This window comes from Neodiprion virginianus, chromosome 5 (assembly GCF_021901495.1).
Source record: "Neodiprion virginianus isolate iyNeoVirg1 chromosome 5, iyNeoVirg1.1, whole genome shotgun sequence".
In the NCBI taxonomy this organism is placed as follows: domain Eukaryota; kingdom Metazoa; phylum Arthropoda; class Insecta; order Hymenoptera; family Diprionidae; genus Neodiprion; species Neodiprion virginianus.
Genome location: NC_060881.1, coordinates 1,738,785 through 1,762,134, shown reverse-complemented (window position 1 = coordinate 1,762,134; position 23,350 = coordinate 1,738,785). Strand labels below are relative to the sequence as shown.

General features: G+C 44.5%; 1 protein-coding gene and 1 long non-coding RNA gene across 4 annotated transcripts in view; one reads left to right on the top strand and one right to left on the bottom strand.

Annotated features, from left to right (window-relative positions):
- LOC124305936 (uncharacterized) overlaps nt 1–23,350 on the bottom strand; it is a 261,707-nt gene that overhangs the window by 4,057 nt on the left and 234,300 nt on the right. Inside the window, exons 7-19 of one of the 3 annotated variants that reach the window (XM_046765969.1) lie at nt 21,250–23,012; nt 15,603–15,675; nt 15,210–15,250; nt 13,351–13,509; nt 11,936–12,961; nt 11,686–11,825; nt 11,288–11,448; nt 10,925–11,196; nt 9,656–9,926; nt 5,759–5,953; nt 5,257–5,319; nt 4,127–4,395; nt 217–428 (exon numbers count right to left, since the gene is read on the bottom strand). In XM_046765969.1, the coding sequence (XP_046621925.1) occupies nt 217–428; nt 4,127–4,395; nt 5,257–5,319; nt 5,759–5,953; nt 9,656–9,926; nt 10,925–11,196; nt 11,288–11,448; nt 11,686–11,825; nt 11,936–12,961; nt 13,351–13,509; nt 15,210–15,250; nt 15,603–15,675; nt 21,250–23,012 (4,645 nt within the window). The remainder of the gene's footprint in view (nt 1–216; nt 429–4,126; nt 4,396–5,256; nt 5,320–5,758; nt 5,954–9,655; nt 9,927–10,924; nt 11,197–11,287; nt 11,449–11,685; nt 11,826–11,935; nt 12,962–13,350; nt 13,510–15,209; nt 15,251–15,602; nt 15,676–21,249; nt 23,013–23,350) is intronic. The other 2 variants (XM_046765967.1, XM_046765968.1) reach the window with 2 other exon arrangements.
- Nucleotides 1–23,350, top strand: part of LOC124305945 (uncharacterized) — a 120,175-nt gene that overhangs the window by 12,418 nt on the left and 84,407 nt on the right. The gene's annotated exons all lie outside the window — the stretch shown is intronic.

The following is a 23,350-nucleotide window of genomic DNA, read 5'->3' as shown; positions in this document are numbered from 1 at the left end:
GTTGAAGGGGTGGTTTTGGGGTTTCGAAAAATTAAAAAAAAAAATAAAACAGAGATTTCCGGGCCCCGAAGAGATGAAACAAACGGGGAAAAACATCGCGAACCCGATTACAGATTACAGATAACTGCACGACTGGCGAAGGGTAGAAAAGGGAACGGGGGTGGATGACCAGCCGCGAGGTTGTAGATCGATTTATTATTATCCGAGCAGACGCACCTTGTCTCCCTGTTTCAGCTGGCTCTCCATAGCGGTGATGTCAGAGCGCAGGCGCAGCATTTGGGATTCGACGCGTGCGTTCTCCCTCTGAAGTTCCGTGATCTCGGCCTCCAGTGTGTAAAGGTCCTCGCCCTGACCACCGACACCGCTTACCGTGTTCCCCTGATTCGCCCCTATAGAGCCACCCTGAACAGGACCGCCGGTGTCCATTCCTGAAGGACAACCCCCGTTTAAAAATTTTGACAATTTTCTCTTCGTAGTTTTTTTTTTTGTTTTGTTTTTTATGCTTATTGCATTTTGTTTCTCACTCGTCTGTAAACCTTGACGGAAATTTCATTCGTATGTATAAATATGTATATATATATATATATATGCATATCGTATATCATGGTTGATAATTGATTAGAGGTTCGTATAAAATATCGCAGGATCACCGACACATCACGGTGATCAGCCGCAGGCTCTATATGTTTAATTTTTCTTTTCTTTTTTTCCTTTTTTTCTTTCTTTTACGTTCAATCTACGTTCGTGATAAAATCAAGTTTTTCTCGCTCGACGCAATAGCGCGCGTGTGTGTATATACATGTATATATATAAATATATATGTAATGTATACGTATATATGTATGTATATACGTATGTTTACAATTATACGGTAGGATAGATCATTTGATTTGTGTTATATGTATACCTATGTACGTACACACACACACGCACACACGCACGCACGCGCGCACGCATGTTTTACAATGTGCGTAAGAAACGTATACGAGGTATAAGTGAATATAAATGTAACAATGATTGTTTAAAAAGATTTTCAGTTTCCTAATTTTGTAAATCGATATTACTTGTTATTTGTTTCTTTTTTTTCTTTTTTTTTTCCTTCTCATTAATCTCCTCTCGGTAAGCATATTAAATATTGTTCATCAATGTCAACGTCTATCTGCACAATCATTAACCGTTTGCAGGCATTAGAAAAGGAATGTTTTGCTAATCAATTTAATTACTGGAAGGAAGAGTAAAACGAGGGAGGGGGGAAAAACAAAACGAAAAATAAGATAACATATATATATATATATGTATATAGGCAACGAATAAGAAACGAAAAATTATAGAAATTGTGAGAAAAATGTGCGATTTAAATTCAATTGTTTAGACGGTGTGGAGAATTAACGATTGACAAATAAAAGAGAAATCAAACAAATAATGAAAATCTATTTAGCGAGCTAGCGACAAGCGAAGACGTTTTTCTCTGAACAAAGTGTCGTTTCTTTTTTTTCTTTTTCTTACTATTTCCAATATCAACTTTACACGGCAAAAATTACATTTTTATTTGCAGCCTTGAGATTTGCTGAGTGCAAAATGTAGGTAATTCGTTGAGAGAATCAAACGTCGCCACTGTGTGTATATGTAAATATGGTAAACGGGAGTACAGACGACACGTTTCAAAGTTTGCAAAAACAAAAAGTGAGAAAAGAAAAAAGAAAATTCGTCAATCGATTTTAACTGCGGGTGAAAAGCAGCAGGAAAACGTTGAAACGTACGGTATATAAGATAATTATAGGCATTTGTGATAGGGCGACAGACGGGGTTTACGGAATATGTATTTGGGTAGCGTGAGGTGCTATCATACCAGATATAGAACAAAGAGTGATATGCTGGGTGCTGGCCTACGCGATTTTTTCATTCATTTTCATCGTCGTTGCATTGCTAAGCAATAACTTTCATTCAGCGATGTTCTTTACGTACAGGAAGATTTTTCAAATTTCAAGTATGTATTATGATCGACAAGCCGTATGTAATTGAAAATAATGCGGACGTACACGTGCCAGCACTCGTGACAAGACACTCCGTGGATTTGTATTTAACATCGAATACACATAGAACAAGTGGCAAGTACGTCAGTCCCTTACCTTCAAAAGTAAATGTTCTCCTCAAAGCTCAATGACAGGAAAGGAGCTGATCATGATCCCAGAATAAATCAAAATAGATTATTGTTCATCATAATGGTAGTTGTTCTTTTTTTTTTGTTTTTTTTTTTTTTTTTTACTTTTTTCTTTTATCTTACGGTTCTTTGGTCAGGTTTGTTTCTTTCTTTTCAACTTTCGTTCGATTTAGGAAAAACGAAACTATCTTCTTTTTCTTGTTTGTACATAGGGAGGATTCGATAATTTATCTATCCAGGTGTTTCACTAAGGACGTACAAGTGTATGTATATATATATATATATATATATGTGTGCGTGTGTATATACATACACACAATTATTATTATATATACATATATATATAATATATATAATATATATAATTATATATACAATCGTCAACGTATAGTATCATTGTATCGAGAATTGGTTCGAAATTCATATGTAAAACGTTGTATATGCTCTCTAGCTCAACGAATAAGGAAGTGCCGAAAATTTGAATGTCAGTATTAATAGTATTGTATACCTTAAATTTATTAACAATTTCTTTACTCTCCTTGACTTAAATTTATTTCATACGTATGGTTGTTAGGTTTCTCCGTCGGTATGGTAATACCCTACATGTAACAACACAATTCGATGATTTGTTTTTTTTTTTTTTTTGTTTCGTTTTCAATCCTTTCGTTTCATCGTCGACATCTAAATCATATATGCAAACAGAGTAAGTCAAAACAGAATATCGTTTTTATATTGATATATATATATAATATAATGTATATAATATATATATATGTATAAGATCGATAACTCGATCGTATAGCTTAGTGAAACACCTGGATTCTGTGAAAAAGAAAACAGAGAAATATAGAAGGATAGAGATAGAGCAAAACAAAGATAGAGATAGAGAGAGAGAGAGATTGAGTGAGAGAAAGAAATAAATAGAGAGAGAAAGAGAGAGAGAGAGAGAAAGAAATAGTGATAAAGAATCGGAGAGATTTAGAAAGAGAGATATGGTTAATATAATAGACAGACGAAGAATAAAATAAGAGAGAAAGAGACTAATTCTTATTCCTTTGGTATGACAGCACATCATGGCGTGGAGAGCAGAGCAGAGCATAGCATAGCACAAGTCAATATATACAGGTCAAATACAAAATACCAGGTTTACAATCTCAGTTTCTATTCAACTAGACCTAAGCCTAATATTCTATTGTTTAATAACTAATGTCTGTCTGTATAATATGTGTTAGCATTGCGGTATATAGCATGCGATCTTCATGCTGCATTCTGAACTTTCAGAATATATACATGTTTATATATACACATATATATGCATATATATATATATATATACATGTATATGTGTATATATTCAAGTATATATTGTTGTGTATGTAATTTGGAAATTGAATCGAACTGCAAATGATTTTTTTCCTGATAGTGATGCTGTTTTCTTTTATATTCGTTGTCAGTTATACGCGTTTTAACGTCAAACTTGTAAACCGGAAGGAAAGCGATTCGTCCACCCCACTTCCGGTTGTTCGCAAAATTCCCGCTATCGAAATATCGACGATATGATTACAGCAAGGATGAAAAATAATAAATGATTATAATGATAACAACAACAATAATAATAAAAATAATAATAACAAGACACAAAAAAAAAAAAAAAAAATAAAATAAAGAATGTTTCAATTGGTAATCGTGACTGCAGCTGTAAGCGGACAAACAGTTACTAATAAACCAGAGAGATTTTTTTTTTTTCATCTTCCTTGATTCAGTGATATGAACACGGTGAAGTTTGCTGGAATGCGAATTACGTCCGATCAATATCGTATATCTGTACATCCACATATCGATGCAGTAATTTTTCAGCAAAATATTGCAATACGAGATATCCGTTTCTGAATTATAGTGACTACTCCTCGTGTCTCGAATTTACGTGACGGAAATTGAGAATCTCTTTATGTCCTGCGGCCTCACCGGTGATTCCTTTGCTGTACATGTTCGACATGTCTTCGAATTTCGGTTTCTTCACCGTGTGCCCAGCCACTGGACACCCAGACAGCGACCTGTGCGTGAGAAACGAACCGTTTATGTGTCCAGTACCGTCGCATCCCGGCGTCGGACAATTCACACCCTCGAATTTCATCGCCGTCGCTGCTGCCACTGCCGCTTTGTGCTGTTCGACCGTTCCTCCGGACTCCAGGACTCGCATCTTGTTCCGATTCGCTATCGGACAACCGGATGCGCTGCAACGTGAACGAGAACTTTCAATCATGTCTTTGAATCCATCGTAACAATCGTATAATGACTTTTGTAGAAGAGGGACAAGCGATTTTAACCCTTTCACTCACGATGGGATGCTCAGCGTCCCATCTCAAAAATGATTTTCATGTTCTAGCCTTATCGCAGTTTACTTACAACTTTCGAACGATCTTTCGTTACTTTGTATAACCCAAAAAACCCCCGAGTAATAAGTTTCGGGCGGAATCATTGAACTTTAACTATTTTTTTCGATTTTACATCCGCCATGTTGGATCCTCCATCTTAGATTTAGAAACTATTAAATTCAGCGGCCTCAAAAACCCCCGAGCAACAAAATTCAGGCCAATATACTGAGTTGCAAAATGTGAGGGTGAAAGGGTTAAAGAACAGTCAGTAAATCAGGTTTGCTTCGTGCTCATACACATAATGACGAGTAATCAAGCTACGCTTAGATTCCGGTGTTGAAAATAGACAGATTTTTTACCGTCTGTACTTTATTTCATCGTTGTTTTATCTAGGATCCGTATAGTCGAAGGGATGATGTACGAAGTTAAATAGCGGAGGACAGGATATGGGCTGGATGGAATGATCCAGTAAGGTAAGATAAGTTTACCAGTTATAGACCCTGTCTCAATTATTGACCTTTTTTGGTTGTATATATATATTTGATCATTAGTTCTAAAAGAAAAAATTAATTTACAGTGTCTAATTCTCTGGCAGTTGGTTTTAGTATTGAAAAATTCAAAATTTGTGCCGTAAATTTATAATTTTGAAAAATAAAAGGATCAATAATTGGGTCCATACGTGTCAATAACCGGTACGCTTACCTTATAAGTGAGCCTTACCTGCGGTGGGACAAGAATTTGCCAGTGGCATGGCCAGACCCGTCGCAACCGGGTATGGGACATCTGTAGTCCAAAACAGAGTACCACATCCATATCCGTCGACAGATAGAGCGAGCGTGAAATTAGCGGAAACCGCGAGATATTAGTCAGCGTCTTGCTTTTCGGGGGGGGGGTTAGTGTAGGGCGCTGTTGTATCCATTGCCAGCTATTTTACCCTTATACGTTTTAGGAAGGGGAGGGAGATGCGCGACTTGAGCGCGCAATACAACTCTGCGCAAATCCAACCCACAATAGATATGCGGACGACGAGACGGCTTAAGGTCACGTTTAGCGAGGTACTTAGCCCTAAGGGTTTAAGGATCCTGTGCTATTCGCTGGTCCTCGAATAACAGTTGCTTTAAGAGATTAGCGAATTGCGAAGAGATTCGTTCCACGCTTTTCATCCGTTTATTTAACGTAAAAATAGTGAAACCCCCTTTTCATTTATTCATTCAATACTGACCTCAGTGGTTCGGAATCTTGACCGTCGCGCGGTTTACTCTTTGGTTTGTTGGCTCTTGGACAACCGGACAGACTTCTGTGAGAAGAATAATTTCCGGTCACGTGACCCGATCCGTCGCAGCCAGGTGTAGGACACTTCAGTTCTTGGGAATGCGCCTGAATTTGCGAACGATCGGCACGCGGACATCCGGAGAGACTGGAATAACGGAAATTTATTAAGATCATTGTCGAATGACGTTGGAGGCACCTCACAAGTGACTGAAAATTTTTTCATTTTCTTTTTTAAATACATCTCACGTGTACACGTTTTTCGCGACGTTGCCAAATTACTCATGCTTATCACAATTACGTGAAGCGAGTTTCTCTTTGTTTGTTTGACGTTGTTACTAAAGTTGTTGATGTATATGTATCATGGCAAAATTATCACAAAACTATTTCTATCACGTGGTGTAGGAGTTTAGGTCAGTATCATTATCTTATACAGTTGTAGATATACTTCTCTTGTTCATCTTTTTTCGAGATGGCAACATCGTGTTTAGTATTGATCACTCGTGAGGTGAAATGCTGACGTGGTTTAAGTTGACGATAGTTTCAAATTATTTATTCGTTTTGATGATATTATTCTACGTGTCTCGGCTAGAAATCGTATGCAATATTAATAATCTAAACAACACTGAAGGGAGCGGGGGGAAAACAATCGCACCAGACCCCAATGAAAGTCGCCAATAGCCAATTGTTCAGTTTAGGAGAGATAGACAGAGAAAGCGGGGGATTTTCCTCTTTGTGCAGCGGCTGATTTATACTCAAAATTGTTATTGCACATCTCTGAGTTATTCGTGCTGTTCCGACATGGTCACTCGAATGTTCGCTACAACGCTGCCCACCCAGGTTGACAAGTGCAGGGATAGGAAGTTAGATGATAAGTATAACAATAATTCATAATCGTTATCATTACCATCACCATCGTCATCATCAAGTGGAATTTGGTTTTTAGATTTATTCAGTTTTTGTCATCCCTTTCCGTAGGGGTCGGGTCTACAATGGGAGAAGGTAGAAGCTTAGCTCCATCCAACATGAGTCTATATATCTACACACCGGAGGTATAAATGCTCAGGAGACATACAGAGTTGTGTAATATGAATAATTATTATTATTCTTAGTGTACTGCTCGGTATGAATTTCAGTCGGTCGTTTGACTAGCCAGGATATGTCAAGGGTCCTTTGAAAATTAAAATCTGTTGAAAAAACATTTAACAAGCTACTAAAACTGGCGTTACATTATATTTTAACTTCGAGGAGTTGCAATTAACGGTAAACAGGGAGATTCTCGATGTAAATGATCGGCAAGGAAGCAATTGAAAAAGTCGAATCCCGTATTGTCATATTACAGGTTGCATCGATCACTTGTTGTTGGATCACTAGTGTCCACGGTGTCGTTTCGTCTCGGGTATGAATAGTTGTGGTAATGTGTTTGAAGAGTTGAGGCATAAGATGGACGACTAGGAATATAGGAGATTGAAACGCCGGAATGTCCTGGATGCAAAATGGCCAAATGCAATATGCCAAATCCCTTGCCTTCTGTGGGTAGCGTAGTTCCCCGAGACGTGACCCATGCCATCACAGGACGACGTTGGACACTGTATGAGCTCCTTGCCGTCGCGGCCGCGAGGAAGTAGCGGCCGAACAGAATTCACCGATTGCCTTCTCGTATTGATCATACTGCATCGAACATTAACAAGTAAACAATCTCAGAACGCATTCAATCGTTAGATTGTCGAGGCGGAGCCTTATACTATTCGCGATCAATACCTTCAATCATGATGAGATATTTAAGCGACTATGTACTATTTGCATGTATCTGATACAGCGCGTTTGAGTCTTCTGTCCAATGTTTATTTGTTCATTCAATTGATACGGAAAGCTACGGAAAAGGGCGGCTCTTCTCACTCTGGGATCTGGAGCGTCTCGAGGACAAGTCAATGGACCGCCTGCATCGCATGGCAATCGGAATGTCTTTTTGTTCGTATAACTCTACGAGGATGGGGTGGTTGGGGGTTGATGGCGCGATGGGGAGTTGGGTGGAGATTTCCAGGTAGACAGAGGCCACGCTCTGCTTTGCTCGAGGAGTGCTACTAGCAGTCTGCCTTCTCGTAGGCGTACCAGGAGAACCCTTGAAGGGTCCTCGAGTGGCCGGGATATTGCCGGGAACCGCTGCAGACTTGAGTGCAATCACGATGCCCGCGGCCCCTGTGCGTCTATCGTCCGTTGTATAACTCGTCTACAGTCCGCCCTCTTAACCCGGCGGCGGGTGGCCAGCTCCTTGCCTAACTCTCGTACCTAGCCCTCCGGGTCACGAGGAGAATTTTTATCCTCGATCCTGGGCATCATCTCCGGTGTAGAAAATTAAGGAAACGGGAAAACATAAGAGCCGCGGTGTGCAATAATTCATGGAAAGTGCATATACCAGCTGTACGACCTAGGAAATGTGTCTAACTTTTTCGAGTGCTGTTTGCACGACCTGGTATACATATAGAGAGGAGAGGAGAGCGAGATTAATTTGAAGACTCAAAAATCCGATGGTCACTTCACGGTGCGGCAGCTAAAGTGGAGACGGTTGTTACCGCTACCAGTTTTCGCAACCCCTCGCAGGGTTGGATCTGCAACTGTGTCAGGGCATACAGGTACCCCCGGATCGTGATAAGTTGGAGAGTCATCTCGAGGGGGATAACTATGATATAACGTAGGTGGAGGTTTCACTAGCGAACGAGAACGATAAATTATGAAAATAGTCGAGAGAGAACCTCGGTGCAGCATTCGCTGGCCCGTTGTCTTGGTTGCGGTGGTGAATCCCGCCCCTCGGACCACCGCCGCTATGCTCCTGCAGGACCCCGTTGCTCGGACAATAAATTGATTGTCTAGAATCCGTAGCATACGGCGGGCTGCTCTCTCCGCTCGGAGCGAGTCGATAGCGATACTTCAGGATTATTAATGGCCCCGGCCAATATAACCACCATAACCATATCCAGAGCTAATATACCAGGATTCGCGTCGAGTCGCTGCTCTCTGGCCTAGCATAGCCTTGTGGCCCAATCTAATCTGATCCGTTTTGACCTGACCCAACGGTGTCCAACTCAATCGCGTTACACCTGAAGAGGACGTTTATTGTGAGCCCAGGTATTTACCGACGGAAAGTTAGGGGAACACCGATTAGGCAGATCCTCCTCTCGTATCCCGATGAGCGGACGAGTCCTCTCATTGTCAGCGTTGTTAGCCTAATTTTCACATCTACCTACTTCAAATTGTCGCGATTGACGAAAAGTTGTCCTGTACTATAGCTTTCACAATTTTTCGACGGAGGGTAAAAATTGGCGAGGTTATAAGGGCAACGGTGGAGGGCGAGGAGTTACTCCCAGAGGATCCGGGTGTTCCGGGTTCTAACCCCGACGGATCTCGGGTCTTGGGTCTCGCGCTCCATAATCCAGTGCGGTGAGAACTGATTATGCCCCTTTCCCTCTCCGCCCTCCCTCAGAGTCCCGCGACCTTATATACCTTATACCAGCACCTACACCCTACCAGTGGAGCTTTACGTCAATTAGAATAAGGTTGGCATTTTCGCTACGAAGAGTAATTACTTTAATTAACAAAATGGAGGTGTAGGTGCCGTTGCTGCGTTACATTCCGAGCTTTCCTTGCTCAACGCCTAACTATCCTAGGTGCAGTCGGCACTCCTAATCTTATACGATCTGACGCCAATTCACGGTCGGAAGTCAAACAGCGGACAAGCGGAGTGCAATTGGAATAGTTTTGCTTTTAGTGGCTCAGTTAGGTTGGATCTCAAATCGCGATTTATATTGAAAGGCAAAATGTAATCAGGGTAAAAAGTTGATGATAGATTTACCTGTCGTCTTTTCCCGATGGTTTGTCCAGGGAACCAATCGTGTGCTGAGGTGGTGGCATGCTGTAGCAGGGCGCCGGGGTGTATCCCGCAGGAATTTGGTACCCGGACGTGACTGGGCCGCCGGGATAAGCTCCTCCGCAGTTGTAGCCCGCCGTCGGGTACGGGGTGTAGGTATTTCCTGGGTATTCGGCTTGGACGCCAGCCATCCCGTATCCAGGATGCGGGCTCATTGGTCCGTACCCTGGAATAGTCGCGAGATCCGGTAACATCGCTGTTACCAAAATTAGGAAGGGCACGCTGTACATGTGAACGGAAAAAGGTCACGTGGTTTTCGACTGTATGTACGTGTATATCCAGCGTCGAATGGACGCGATGCATGTGGCGGAGTACCGGGAATCCGAAAACTCGGTTGATTAGCCCGTGTAAAATGTGTTGCAGTTCTCTTATTATCGGTGCCGAGTTATTCGCGATTCGTGGTATTCTCGCATGGGGTAGGTAGGTAGGTACCTACTATGTATACCTCCGTTGAATGTTTCAATTTCAATAACTACTCCCCTGTGCCCGGACGGCGAACAATACCCGCTGTCCACCATCGAACGGACTTTTACACTACGTTCGACATACGCACCCACTACGGACGTATGCCTGTGTACAGAATATACGCATATCTGCATACTTTACTTCATACGCGGACGTGAAATATTGATAATTAACAATGGCCGTGTGCTTCGTAGCGCGACACGGACCTTCGCGTGTCGTTATCCCGCCGAGGGGAAGACCGAGGGATATGTGGGAGGACGTGGAATCGGTATAGAGATAACACATTCGAACCCGAAACCAGTAACGTTTTTGTTCCAGATAAGGCGGACGTGAGTCGTGAATTTCTTTTTTCTTTCCGTTTTGAAACAAAACCTCAGAACGGATGAAATATACCCGCAGAATTTTCAGGTGACATTAAGCGCATCTTCAGATCGTGTGGATCCAGATTAGGATGAAGCAAATGTCAATTCCTACAAACGTGAATTGTTCCGGTAGCCTCTCCGAACTTTTTCGCATCATAATTTTCAATAGGATTTTTGTTTCACTTATCTAGTACGTAAACTTGCTTCTAACCAACAGTATTGTACTTTATATATCAGCTATTCTAGGTTTATTGGAATCGAATCAAGCTTCGTAATAAATATACACACAGGAGACTTTTCTCTGCAGTTTGGAAGTGAATTTTCACCAGGCAAAAGGTAATCACTACAGAAAGCGGTAGATTCTTACCTGTAGGATCACGGTAGGCGTCCATGTAATGGGATCCCCCGCTGTCCGGAGTGCTTTCGCGGCTGTATGCCGCAGCGTGAACACCGGGCGGTGGGAATCCGGGAACAGGCCTAATGCCGGGTCCTCCACTGAAGTTGACGGGTTCGTTGGCGGTTGAAAAGTCGACGGGTTCCGTTTGCTCCTCGATTGGTCTCGGCGGGGGAAATCCTGGTCCTACGGGAACCGGGACGGCCTCACCGTGGGCAGTCGAGTATTGCGGACTGGGTGCGCCGCTGGTGCGAAAGGAATATGAAAGAAGATTTGATCAAGACTCGTTCCAATCCAATGTTTTTAGCTGTGTTCTTACAAGTGCTCTTCGCTAACCTGTGAAGTCTGTTGACGCTGAGATCCAGGGTCTGACCCTGGGGACTCGGGACCTGAGGACTCGCGGTTAGGTGAGGGCTGGCTGCCGCCTGTGGACTTCCGCCGACGGTTTGTCCGCCGCCGTACTGAGGACTGAGGCTGTTGGAACCGTAAGGTGGAGCCTGTAACGTAACGATCGTTGTTTAACGCACCACGAAACGAAATGCGACAGCGAACTATATATAGCCGTAGGGGTGTTCATCAAGGATATCGGTAACACGACCAAGGGGAGTCGATGTTACAGATATTACGTGTGTTTTACCGTTGGGAGTGGACTTTGCGACTGGACAGATAATATTGGAACGATCGCTCCTCGAACACCCGCATATGTACTACATAGTTTCGCGAGTCGTACGGACCTGGGGGCTCGTGGAAGTAACACTAGACGTAGACAGGTCCATTACCGATCCTCCCGGCGACGTTGGGGGTCCCCCTGACTTCTGCATCTGTTGCGCCTGAGCAGCGGTGATGCACTTGACTGAAAAGGAAAGAGCGAATACTGATCAAAGATTGGACGTTGAACTGGTCACTCCCAATTGAAATGGAAAGGAAAAAAATCGCAACTAGTCGAACCGTGGTGGTTCTAATGGTATTCGAATAGCAATTTACCGTCTTCAGATTTCATCATTCCAGCCGCCGACGCGGCAGCCATTGCCATCTGGTGCTGCTGCGCTGCCGCCGCGGCCTCCTGGTGGTACGCTCTTTCCTGTTCCTCGGGCGTCATCCCCGTCTGACCCAAGTAGTACATGTTCGCCCTGGAGTGGAGCTGCTGCTGCTGTTGCTGCTGAGGCTGAGGCTGGAGCGGGGCGCAGGGTTGACCCTCGTACCTCTCGTAGGCGGAGCCGGTGCCCGGGTCGTATGGTCGGTGGTTCGCTGCGCTGACAACGGCGCTGTCGTACGCTCGAGCGGCGGCAATCTCGTTGGAGTAGGTGACCACGGGCCTGGCAATGTTTCCGGCCACGGGGTGCATGTAGGCTCTGGCGTGTTCCGCGGACCTGTGGTGGTAGAGGTCTTCGGAGGAGGTGGTCATCATCGCGGCCGACTCGTAGGGCGAGCGTTGGGCCATTTGGTGAGACATCCTGGTGTCTTCGACCATCGGCATGGGGTAGGTGACGGTCGGCTGCATCGGGAGGACGTGGTGTTGCTGTCCGGATATTTGGCTCGGATGGTGGATCGTTGGGCCCATCGACCTGGAGGCCATGGCGTCCATCGACGACATCGAGGATGAGTTCGAGTCCTGGTTCAGATAAGAGTCGTACGTTTGTCTTACTGGCGGTGGCGGAAGCGGGGGTGAACTTCCACGGCAGGACGACGTTTCCTCGGATTTTGGTACCAGCAATTCAGGCTGCTGACTTCTTCCCGACGATCCACCCGCGCTGCAACAGTTGCTGCTACCGCCACCCGACTCCGACTTTGGTATAACCTTCACTTGTCGCGGTCCACTCTCCTCCGGTGTTTTAGGGGGTTTTATGTTTATTCCGGCAGCTTTCGTAGCTGCGTAGTAATCGTAAGACGGTGATGCCACTGGCTTATTATTACCCTCTTGGGACGACGTACCGTACTGCGAATACGGCTTGGTATCCATCGACCTCGGCAGTAGATTTGTACTTATGTATTCTGGCGGCATTCCCGTTACTGTAATCATCGTCGAACAATTATTTACTCTATTAACCGCTCTATTATGCGTTTACTCAGTGCTGATTCTACGACTATCGCATGCTCGATATAATGACCGAATCACCGGATCAAACATTACTGTATAGATGATGATCGGCACGGTCAGATCGGAAATTCGATCAAATATGACGATTTAAGTAAATTTCGTCGTTAAAACGGAATTGTGCGAATTTCCGACCACCTGTAATGTACCGCAGTTTAAGCTCATGCACATCTACGGTTGAGGATGGAAATAAATCCCGTGCAAAATGTCAGGGCGATTGTCTGGGTATGCAGGCGATACGAAGGGATCGGGTACGTGGTGTCGAATGTCCTTGCGGAGGCTGTTCGAAGAATTAGAAACTTACCTTGAGCCTTGTGACGAGCCTCGCGTGCGGCCTGCTTATTCGCCGCGGCGATGGGGCAACCTGAGAGACTTCGATGTGTGTTCCGATTCGAGCTGACATGGCCACGACCGTTGCAACCGGGAGTTGGACATTTCAAAATAGTCTCATGCATCGCCAGAACTGCGAGAACCCAGGCGGGCAAAATTTTCAGACACTTTGTCACAGCAGAATCATCATTAATGATATTTAGGCATTGAGTATAACTAAACCTCTTTCTTTTTCTTTTATTTTGAATTCCCCCTCCTGTTTGTTCATTTCAAGTGTGGTCGAAAATTTGGTTGATGTCTTTTTTCAAGAGATATATGCCTGATTTAACACGCATTACAACTGGTTATATGCCTATTTTAGATTCAGAGGTTTTGGACACGACACACGGAAAACGTACAAAACGCCACGGGTTAAACATAAAGAGTAATGCCGAGCGGGTAGAGAGATAGATAGAAAGAGAGAGAGAGAGAGAAAGAGAGAGAGAGAGAGAGAGAGAGAAAGAGAGACGGAGAGATAGAAAACGAGTGAGAGAGAGAGAGGGAGAGAGAAAGAGAGTTGTAGAAAGAGAGAGAGAGAGACAGAGAGATAGATGAACGTAAAGTTACAATCAAGTTATAGGAAATCATATAAAACAATAACTTGCAAAATTTTCTGTGTATTATATCGCTAAATATATAACTGGGATCCACGTATATTATCCATCATCTCGATATAGCTGAGCTCTCTCGTTAATTTTTGACAAAAGTTCGGGTGGGCTAGGATAAGAAAATTTATATGAAAAATATTCATACAATAATAATGAAAATTATCTAGTCTCGGATCGGTATCGGAAAAGAAAAAATTTTAGCGAAGCGATACGGTGGTAAAGATAAAAATTTGTTTACGCAGTGGACCTACAGAAAAACTGCTGCTCTTTTTTGGGATGAAGAAAAAAGATGATGTAAAGTATTTGTTAATTACGTTGATATACGGCGTTTGTGCAAGTATTCTATGTATATATTGGAAATACGGACCGCATTACAAGATACTTGATGGTCAGTGTCTCGTTATACTCAATGTCACAGTGGTTGTAATGATTTCTTTTTTAGTATTATCAAATCGATTGTTTTTATTAATGATTCTGGCGTGTGCGCATGCCAAGTATTTTCGCCGCCTGTCGGGTATCTCGAGCTCTCTCGAACGAACGGGCAACAGAACCAATAAGTCAAGAGTGTGGTGATAATTCTACTATAATAATGAACTACAAACATAATTTGGTTTGAAAAAATTTATAACATAACTCAATATAACGCAATATAATAAATAAAGCTCTCTACCCCGCAAACGAAAAGCACAAAATGATAAACACATACAATATTTCATGTCAATTCTCGTATGTAATATGCGTGATATGCAGACTTAATTAACATGTATTTTACAACTACGCAAATCAGATAATTTTTTTCATTTATTTAATTTTTTATCATATATATACGTGTACGTACGTATATCAGAATCGTCGGAGCAATGAAATTTTGGCGAGAAAGTGTAACTAGGTATAGAATATAGTGAGACAAAAGTCGGAGAGAAAAGGAAAAGGAAGAATTTGAATGTACAGATGAAAGGAAAAGAAAAAAAAATGTATACGGAAGAGCGAAGAGAGTATTTTCTTTTTTCGCACGTTTAGTTATTTCTTTGCTCCGCGTTTGGTTTTTTTTTTTTTTTTTTCTGGTGTAATATTGTATATGCAAAAAATTCGTTGCAACTGCGTGATTTGCATGAACAGAATAGACGGTTGCACTACGCATTTAAGAATGAAAAATAACAATCTTTATAAACGTGTATATACTCACTCTCTGGCGTCAGTTTGTCCTTACGAGGACATCCCGAAAGGCTGTAACGAAACGAATGTTCGGATATAAAATATGCAGGTGATTTTATTTTATGAAAATATGAATGAAAATCGTACGTTTGACGGATCTAATCCTCAAAATATGAAAATCAATGATTTACTTTGGGTAAACGATTTCAAATTAAGCATTGTCATTGCGTAAATTGAATTATAGAAAAAAAAAAGAAAAAAAAAAAGATCACGCGTTTTACGTGTCACGCAGCAAGGAACTTCATGAATGCCCGCTTGACGAGCAAATTAGCAACGCGGTCATAGTTACACGTGAGCTGGACCGAACACTTGATAACTAACTAATTATCATTGAGTGAGGGGTTGATGACCGATAATTGCTTACCTGCGGTGGTGTGAGTATAGACCGGTCACGTGACCCTGGCCCGTGCAGCCCGGCGTCGGGCACTTGTTGCCTTCTGTAACCCAGAAATCGACAAATCAAACCCTGCAGTGTTATCGTTGTTATTGCGGCTGTGCCGAATTCCGCATGGGATGGCATGTGTATACCTAGTCGCGATAGAACGATAATTGTAATTTCTCCCTCACTTTGTAACTTTGCTCAAACGATGTTTCCCCTCGTAGAGTCAAAGATCATGGCGAATTATACGCGGGTAAGGTAAGATTGGTGTAAACACAATTATTGAGTCTTTTATTGTTCAAATAAGGAAAGGTTCAAAGAGAAGAAGGAAAGGTTTCGTAGGTGAAAAAAAATGAGGACGGAATGTTGAATACATTTCGTAAAGATATTGTTTGTTTAATTTTATAAGAAACATTGTTTAGTTCATTGTAATAGAATGGTAGTTTTCTCATTATTGTTATGCTTTTTTTTTATGCGAAAATCTTGTATCTTGCAAGAATACTGTACGTGATGGAGGGAGATGGAAGTAATTTTTGGATTCAGCAAACTGAAAAACATAACATATGTCAAAAACATCCCATGCAGCTGAAAAAAATATTTTTTTTTCTTAAAGACCTGCGTATAACTGGGTCTAAACGTGTCAACAACTGGTACACTTATCTTAGGTGTGCGAAATCGGTACGAACCACGCGTTATGAACGCGCGTATTGTAGGTGTGAAATACGAAGATGTGGTGAGGTGATCAGGGTTCGCGGTGCGGAAAGCTGGGAGGCGACGAAGCTTCGTAGAACGGCATTCATTTTAGATGAAGGTCCGGGCTACGCGTTGGTAGACCCCCCCACCGGTGGCGCATGTATTTGAATGGAAATTAACTATTGAATAGTTGACAAGCGACGTGTCCGGCGTCCCGACGGCGCAACCGACGCCTCCGAAAGCTTCGGTCGGGGCTGTTGGGACGCTTCGCACACCTCGACCGTTAGCAAGAACGATTTCTCCTCGCTACCATTAAAGGTCTTGTTAACCCCACGGCGATGCCGCCTTTTCACGTCCCCCCCCCCTCCCCTATTCCTACGTTGATAAAACGTAATCAGAAAATTTGGAAACGACGGGAAATATTACAAAGTCTGATCAGCGTGAGTCGGGGTGCAATTCGATCAGCGATACTGGTCTGACATTTACCGTTTTGAGAAAAGTTGTGAATACTTTTTTGTGAAGATTGTGAAATGCAGATTTTCCAAATTTTTTTAATTGAAAAAAAACAAAAATCATCGGACCAGCGCAACAAAATATTACGTGAGAAAATATCGCGTACCCTAGGAAGAAAAAAATCATTCTACAAAATGTGCTTGCAATTTGATGGTTTTACCGTTCGAGATGTTGGCCTCCGATTATTTGTCCGATTCGGTTTTCGATTATTTACTTAAAAACATAATTCTTATTAACCGCGGTGCGAAAAGTCTTAGACAGAGGCTTTTACCGCCAGAGCTATTAGTTCAACGTCTCGCCATAAAGTATAAGCACAAACCCAAGGAAAGGCAAGAAAATAAGGCGCGATAAAAAATGTATACATCCACGAGAAACATTACGATCCATTGATCGGATCGGGTATTTTCATGCCATTAATTAGTCGATCAACCGTGCGAAAATCCCGCGGATCTCCCGGTAGGTAGGTAGCGATGGCGAGTGAATAGGCAATTTGTGCAATTTGCCCTCCATTCACGGACTCGACGTGTAATTGCATTTTTCCCGAAGGGACCCCGCGGCTCGTCGGCTTTGGTAGGTGTACGTATACCATAAGCCATCGTCGAGGTCCTCCGAAAGGGGGTAGGAGGATGGTGGTTGCGGGATCGTTCGCTACTGCCGTGCACACGAGATCTCTCGATCCGCTTGCGTGCCGTCCTCGATCCTCCTCCTCGCGCCTACGGCGTGTTGCGTATTTGTGAATAGCCTCCGGGATTTCGCGGTCCCCGCATCTAAGCCCCGAGATTACCGTCTCCGGAGTCGCCACCGCGGCGAAACAAAGGAAGTCGGTTTCCACCTCGCCCAACCGTCGCGCCGTCGACCGGAGTGGTAAGTAGCATATGCATGATGGGGACAACCGAGTCCACCGATTGGTCTTTCCACGGTTTTCACTCGCTTCCGTTGACGGTAAAGGTCCAGGATCAACCGGTTTCGGATACTCCACCACACCTCGCCGAACAACCGCATAAGTAGGTTCGTCACGTATGGGTCGGGAGGGAGGTAGGGAGGGAAGGGGCGGTTTCCGATGGACCCGACGGACTTTTATAAACTTTGAGATCTACTAATCCCTCGGATACCCGCCGACCTGATCCCCTCGACGTCTTCGCCCGGCGGTAGGCGAGGCTAAGGCGAGGCTAAGGCAAGCTGGCTAAGGCTAAGGCAGCGCCCGGTTCACAGGAGCGAAACTTCATCAGGGCGTCATTTCGCGTCGCGGAGAGAGAGAGAGAGAGAGTGAGGGTGGGAGGGAGGGGGAGAGAGAACCGCTCGTCGATCCCTGCTTAGGTACATATCCAGCTCGTCCATATTCCCCCTCCGCCTCGCCTCGTCTCGCCTCGTCTCTCCGTCTAGCTTCGCAAATTGGATTACGATACGTGACGTCATTAGCGGCATGGTTTATTTAGAGTGGGAGTTTGATGGGGGTCGTACCGAACGAAATGGATGGACCTGCGATACGTGAGTCTTATTATAAGATTTTTCTCGAGAAATTAGGTAGAAAAAGAATAGTAAACTAAAAAAAAGACAAACAAACAACAACAACGGCAAAAAACAGAGAGAAAAATGCTCGGCTCATATCGAAACCGACGAAATGTCTACACGCCGGGTGAAGTCAGTTTTTTTCTTGTAGAAAAATCTGTTTCGCCGACTCCCACGCGATCGGGGATCGTCTGATCAAGAGGCGTCGGATCTTCAACATTCGAGTTTGGAAAAGTCGAGCAGCAAGGAAGGGGGGGAAGGGTAATGGTTCCGGTCAGCTAAATGAATTCCGGCACGCGGTTAGCCTGCACGCTGTTCTTTCAGGCGCCGGTCTCTGAATAGACTTGTAACGAGCTGCGGACGGGAATCCGTTTTTTCCGGACTACGAGAGCGACCGAGAGTAGGTACCAGCTACCGGGGCTATCGGGGGTGGAAAGAGAACCTCAAGAGAGAGGGAGAGAGAGACGGAGAGGGAGAGGGAGAGAGTGAGCCACATTACGCGCCGCGGAAAACCAAAGGGGGAAATGTAGGGAGCGGTGTGTAATTGTGTTATTTCGTTCCCGTTTCATGCGAGGGTCACCGTCACGAGGTGTACATAAACACTCCGCTTGTTTTATTTATACGGCCTGCTGAGCCGCGGGGCGCGTGCCGCACTTCGCCGACTTTTTCTCTTTATCTTTCTCTTTTTACCCTTATTTCTTCCTATCCTTTTCTATATCCATTCTTCTTCACTTTCGATAGGAAATCGTTTTATTTCATCCAAATTTTTATTTAAACTTTTAGTCACGTTGTACCTTCGGGATACTGAGGTGAAAATTTGCTTGCATCAGTTGAGTCATTTGCGTTGGGTATATTTAAAATTTTTACAAATCATTGAAAAGTGTCTTGGAATTTACTTACATCATTTTGAAGGATTCTTTTAGGTTCGGGGAAGAATCGGATGGGTGTGGAGATTTTTTTTTTTCTAGCAAAGTTATTCGACAGTTTTCAAGATAGATTAAAAATGTTGTTGTTTTTGTTAATACGGATAATCACGGAAATCGAATTCACCCAGATTTTTTTCCTCCAATAAATATCCCATCTCTGAATAAAATTAAAGCAAAGAAAAAAAAAAGATCTCTCATTCAATAATTTCATAGTGTATAAACTAGACGATTACGTTAACTTTGTACCGATGGAAGGTAATTAAGTACGTAGGCAATACGTTATGAGGGTTTAAAGGGATCCGAAAAGTAAGTCCGTTGATTAGCATGACCGGGTCACCGGCATAAAAATGGCCTAGGTGGATTTATAAAACGCGTTACGTGTATCAAGGAAGCTAGAAGGTATAGGTCGGTATAATGGCGCTACGGGGGTGGGACGGGGTGTAGGTACTTTGAGCTGTGCGTGGCGTTGATCGTCGGCCGCTCTACGGTTACTTTCACGGTTACAGTGCGCACACGTTATTTGATTTTCTGTGAAAATCGCGTGTGCACGCGCTTCGTCGAAGAGCGTGTTGACACGCTATAAAACCGCTATCAATAAATCCGGCGACGTGACCCGCCGCAAAAGACCCCCTGGCACCGCGAACGAGCGAACGAGCGAACGAACGAACGAACGAACGAATGAGTGAGCGATTCAACCGAGCTCTTTGTAATATTAGTATACATAGGTATGCAATGTACGTACGTATCTGCAATAAAAAAATAAACTTGTACCGCTACGGGTAATTCAAACGTCATTTTTTTAGGTTAATTATTATGCATTCGGGTAACTTTTGCGAAGCAACAACGGTAACGTTGCAGAGGGTTGGGGGAGGTCGTATAAGGTTTAAGTACCCGCGCAGTAAATTAGTGACGTTAGATCGTTGGCAGTAAATGTGCGTAAACGTCGGAGGATTTTTCGTTTGGTCAGAATTTCACTACGACCATTGGTAACGAATTGCGAATTTATTACACTGGCTGGCACGATAGCGTGACTGTATTAGAAGAGAGAGAGAGAGAGAGAGAGAGAGAGATAGAGTGTGAAAGAAAGAGAATGAAGGTAGAAAATATGAGGGGTTGTTAGATATCAAGTTGTAATATTTGTAACCGAGCGTGATTTTAGAGACGTAAAATTCATCGTGTAATACCGAGTAATAACAGAGACAGGTTGGTGGTAATAAGGCAGCTTTCGGCCCACCACAGACTACAGGGGTGACGGTAGAGATTCTAGTCACGTTCTGAACCGTTGACAGCTGTGGTTTATACGTGTGACGCGCGCATCAACCCAAAATTTCTCCCGACAACCAGCTCATCCGTTCCGTCATCCCGTTAAGACCGCGAAATTTACTCGAATTCTACTTGTCATACCGAACCCCTCAATATCGTATATAAAAAACTAGGGAGAAAGCGTCGGCGGTTTCTTCGATTATGAAATTTCACTATTGTAATCTTGAGATATGGAAAAATTTTTTCAGCTCTCGCCACAGGATGGGTACTGTTGAAAAGAATATAATCCAGCCGCGTGATAAGTATAACGAGTTTCGCAAAGACATTCGATACTAGGATATGGGATGAGCGGGAAAAATGATGAGCCAACGGTGCAGCGGCTCATGGTGGATAAAATAATTCTGGTTCGAGACCTTGATTTCACCATTTGAGTCATCGCCCCTCGGTTCGTAATTATTGATTTTCCCGCGCTGCCCTAACTCCCCTAACTTTATAGAGAGACTGAGACAGACAGACCATAGAGAGAAAGAGGGAGAGCCGAAAATGCCTTTTGTACTTTCACAAGCCGTAACGCACGATTTGCAACCCCACCGTTTTCAACTCGCGGTCGCTGGTGAACTTTCTACTAACTAACTCAGAGTTCTCGAAATAACAGTTTGTTCGATCGTCACACTTCGCTCTCACCGCTCTCGGATCACGTAACCTTGAAAAACATGCGTAAAACTCACCTCTGTTCAGGCTCGAGGGTGACATCGACATACCAGGCCTGATGCCGTCGAAGGTCGCGGGTCGTTCGGCCAACTTCATCACAGAGTTGTCCGGCTGTCCACTTCCGGTGGTGGTCGAGACGTCGCCAACGGCAGGACTTGCGCTGCTACTGCTGCTGCTGACAGCGGCGACACTGACGACACCTTCTCTCGCGATGTCCTGAATCGCACTCGCAGCCCTCGAGCCAACGCCTGCCGGCTGAAGAATGGTGTATTGTTTTGAATTCGGGTCTGGGCTGGGTGCCGCAGTTATTCCGGGAGGTTTGGCGGTCGTGGGAGGCATCTGGGGTTCTCGGGGTGGCTGGACGTCGTCCTTGGGTGACTTTAACTGCAGAAGAGATACCGTCGAGCCGTGCTTCTCCTCGCCGGGTGTCGACATCCCGGCCAGCGGCTGCGGGACCGGCATCACTGGTACCGGTCCGGCCGGTGGATAGCCGACGAAGGTCGCGGCCGCTGGGTACGGACCGATGGGTGGAATGGAGGTCACGGGGGCCACGGTGCTCGACGATCCGCCGCGGCTGACGGCCGCCACCTTCGAGTGCTCCGTGTTCGGGGGCCGGAAGGCGGAGGCGGTGGAGAACGGGGACGTCGTCGACGCGGCACCGCCGCTCGAGGAGATCTTAGCCTCGTTGTAAGAACGCTGGTGGAAGCCACTCGAGTAGAGCTGTTGCCTGGCCGTGTTTTGCTGCGGCGATGCGTTACTCTTCGGGGGTCGTTCCTTGTCCTTACCGTCGGTCTTATCCCGCTCACCGTCCTCCTTATCCGCGGCCGGATCCGACATGTCGATCTCCAACTCGTTCGAGGAGTCGTCCACGAGCTCGTTGAAATCCGGAGGATCGTATCGCGAGTACTTTTCCGCCGGTTGATGACCACTGCTGTTTCTGTCCTTGCCAATTGGACGTCCACCACCACCGGAACCACTCCCACCCCCGGATGACCTCTTCACCTCGTTGTGAACCTGACCAACGCCGGGACCAACCTGAGACTGAACAGTGCCATATTCGTTTTCGATTTTCAACATCGTCTCAAGATCTTTTCTACTTTTATTCTGGTGCAGTACCTGCTGCTGTTGTTGTTGTTGTTGTTGTTGATGGTGCTGATGCTGATGCTTGCTTCCTGTCTGCAGTGAGCGTCTCTCCTGCTGACCTCGCAACGTGATCACATCCTTCAAGGAGCAGCCGGCCTCGTTGCTTGCGTTTGAACACGTCGATAGTGACGACGGTGACATTTTTGGGTTCTCTTTCTTCTCTTCGAACAGATTTTCAAAGCTCGATTCGTACTTGTCTTCGTCGGAGTTGCCGCGCTGGTAAAACGAACCGCGTGGACCAGGCCAGCTTCCCGACAAACTCTTCAGGGCCGCTTCTGTCTCCCGAATCAGCGTCTCGTCGTCCTCGGGTTCTTCCGAATTTTTTATCGTCTTCCTCGCCGGGCTTCCCGAGTTGCTCGTCGTGAAAACCCGCTTCTTTTGCGGAAGCGGAATCACCTTCGAGGCATCCATCTCTATCTGCTTCCGAACCTCTTCGTCTCGTAGGCTTTTTCTACGACGTTTAGCCGCCGTGTCGGCGGCCTCCATCAGGTCCTGGGAGACGCTCTGCTGAGCGATCACCTTCTTGTTGTTTAGAGGCTGCTGCTTTGGCTTTGGAGTTGCGGTCTCGGCTTCCAGCTTCCGTTTCTTAAGGTGCGCCATTGCATTCTGTCCACCCGGCACACTGGTCAGTTCCACCCTGGAACACAAACATTCCAGAGTAAACTATGCATGTCGCGTACTAACATCGGTGTTTTCCGGTTTTCCCTGTTTGTTTTCATTCAATCGTTTATTTATTCGAACAAATTTTTAACCACCGCGGACATGACGTAGATTATACGCTGGCGGTTGACCAACAACTCGTCAAGGTAGAAATTGAATTTCTTTCTTCTTTTTATTTTTTTTTTATATATATTACAGTCACGTCAAAACAGGAGGATAAAAAAAGCACACAAATGATGATTTTCCAAATTGTCAGTTATTTTCGTTGAAAAAACAAGCGTTCCACGACACACTGGCACAAGCTACGGTCTGATC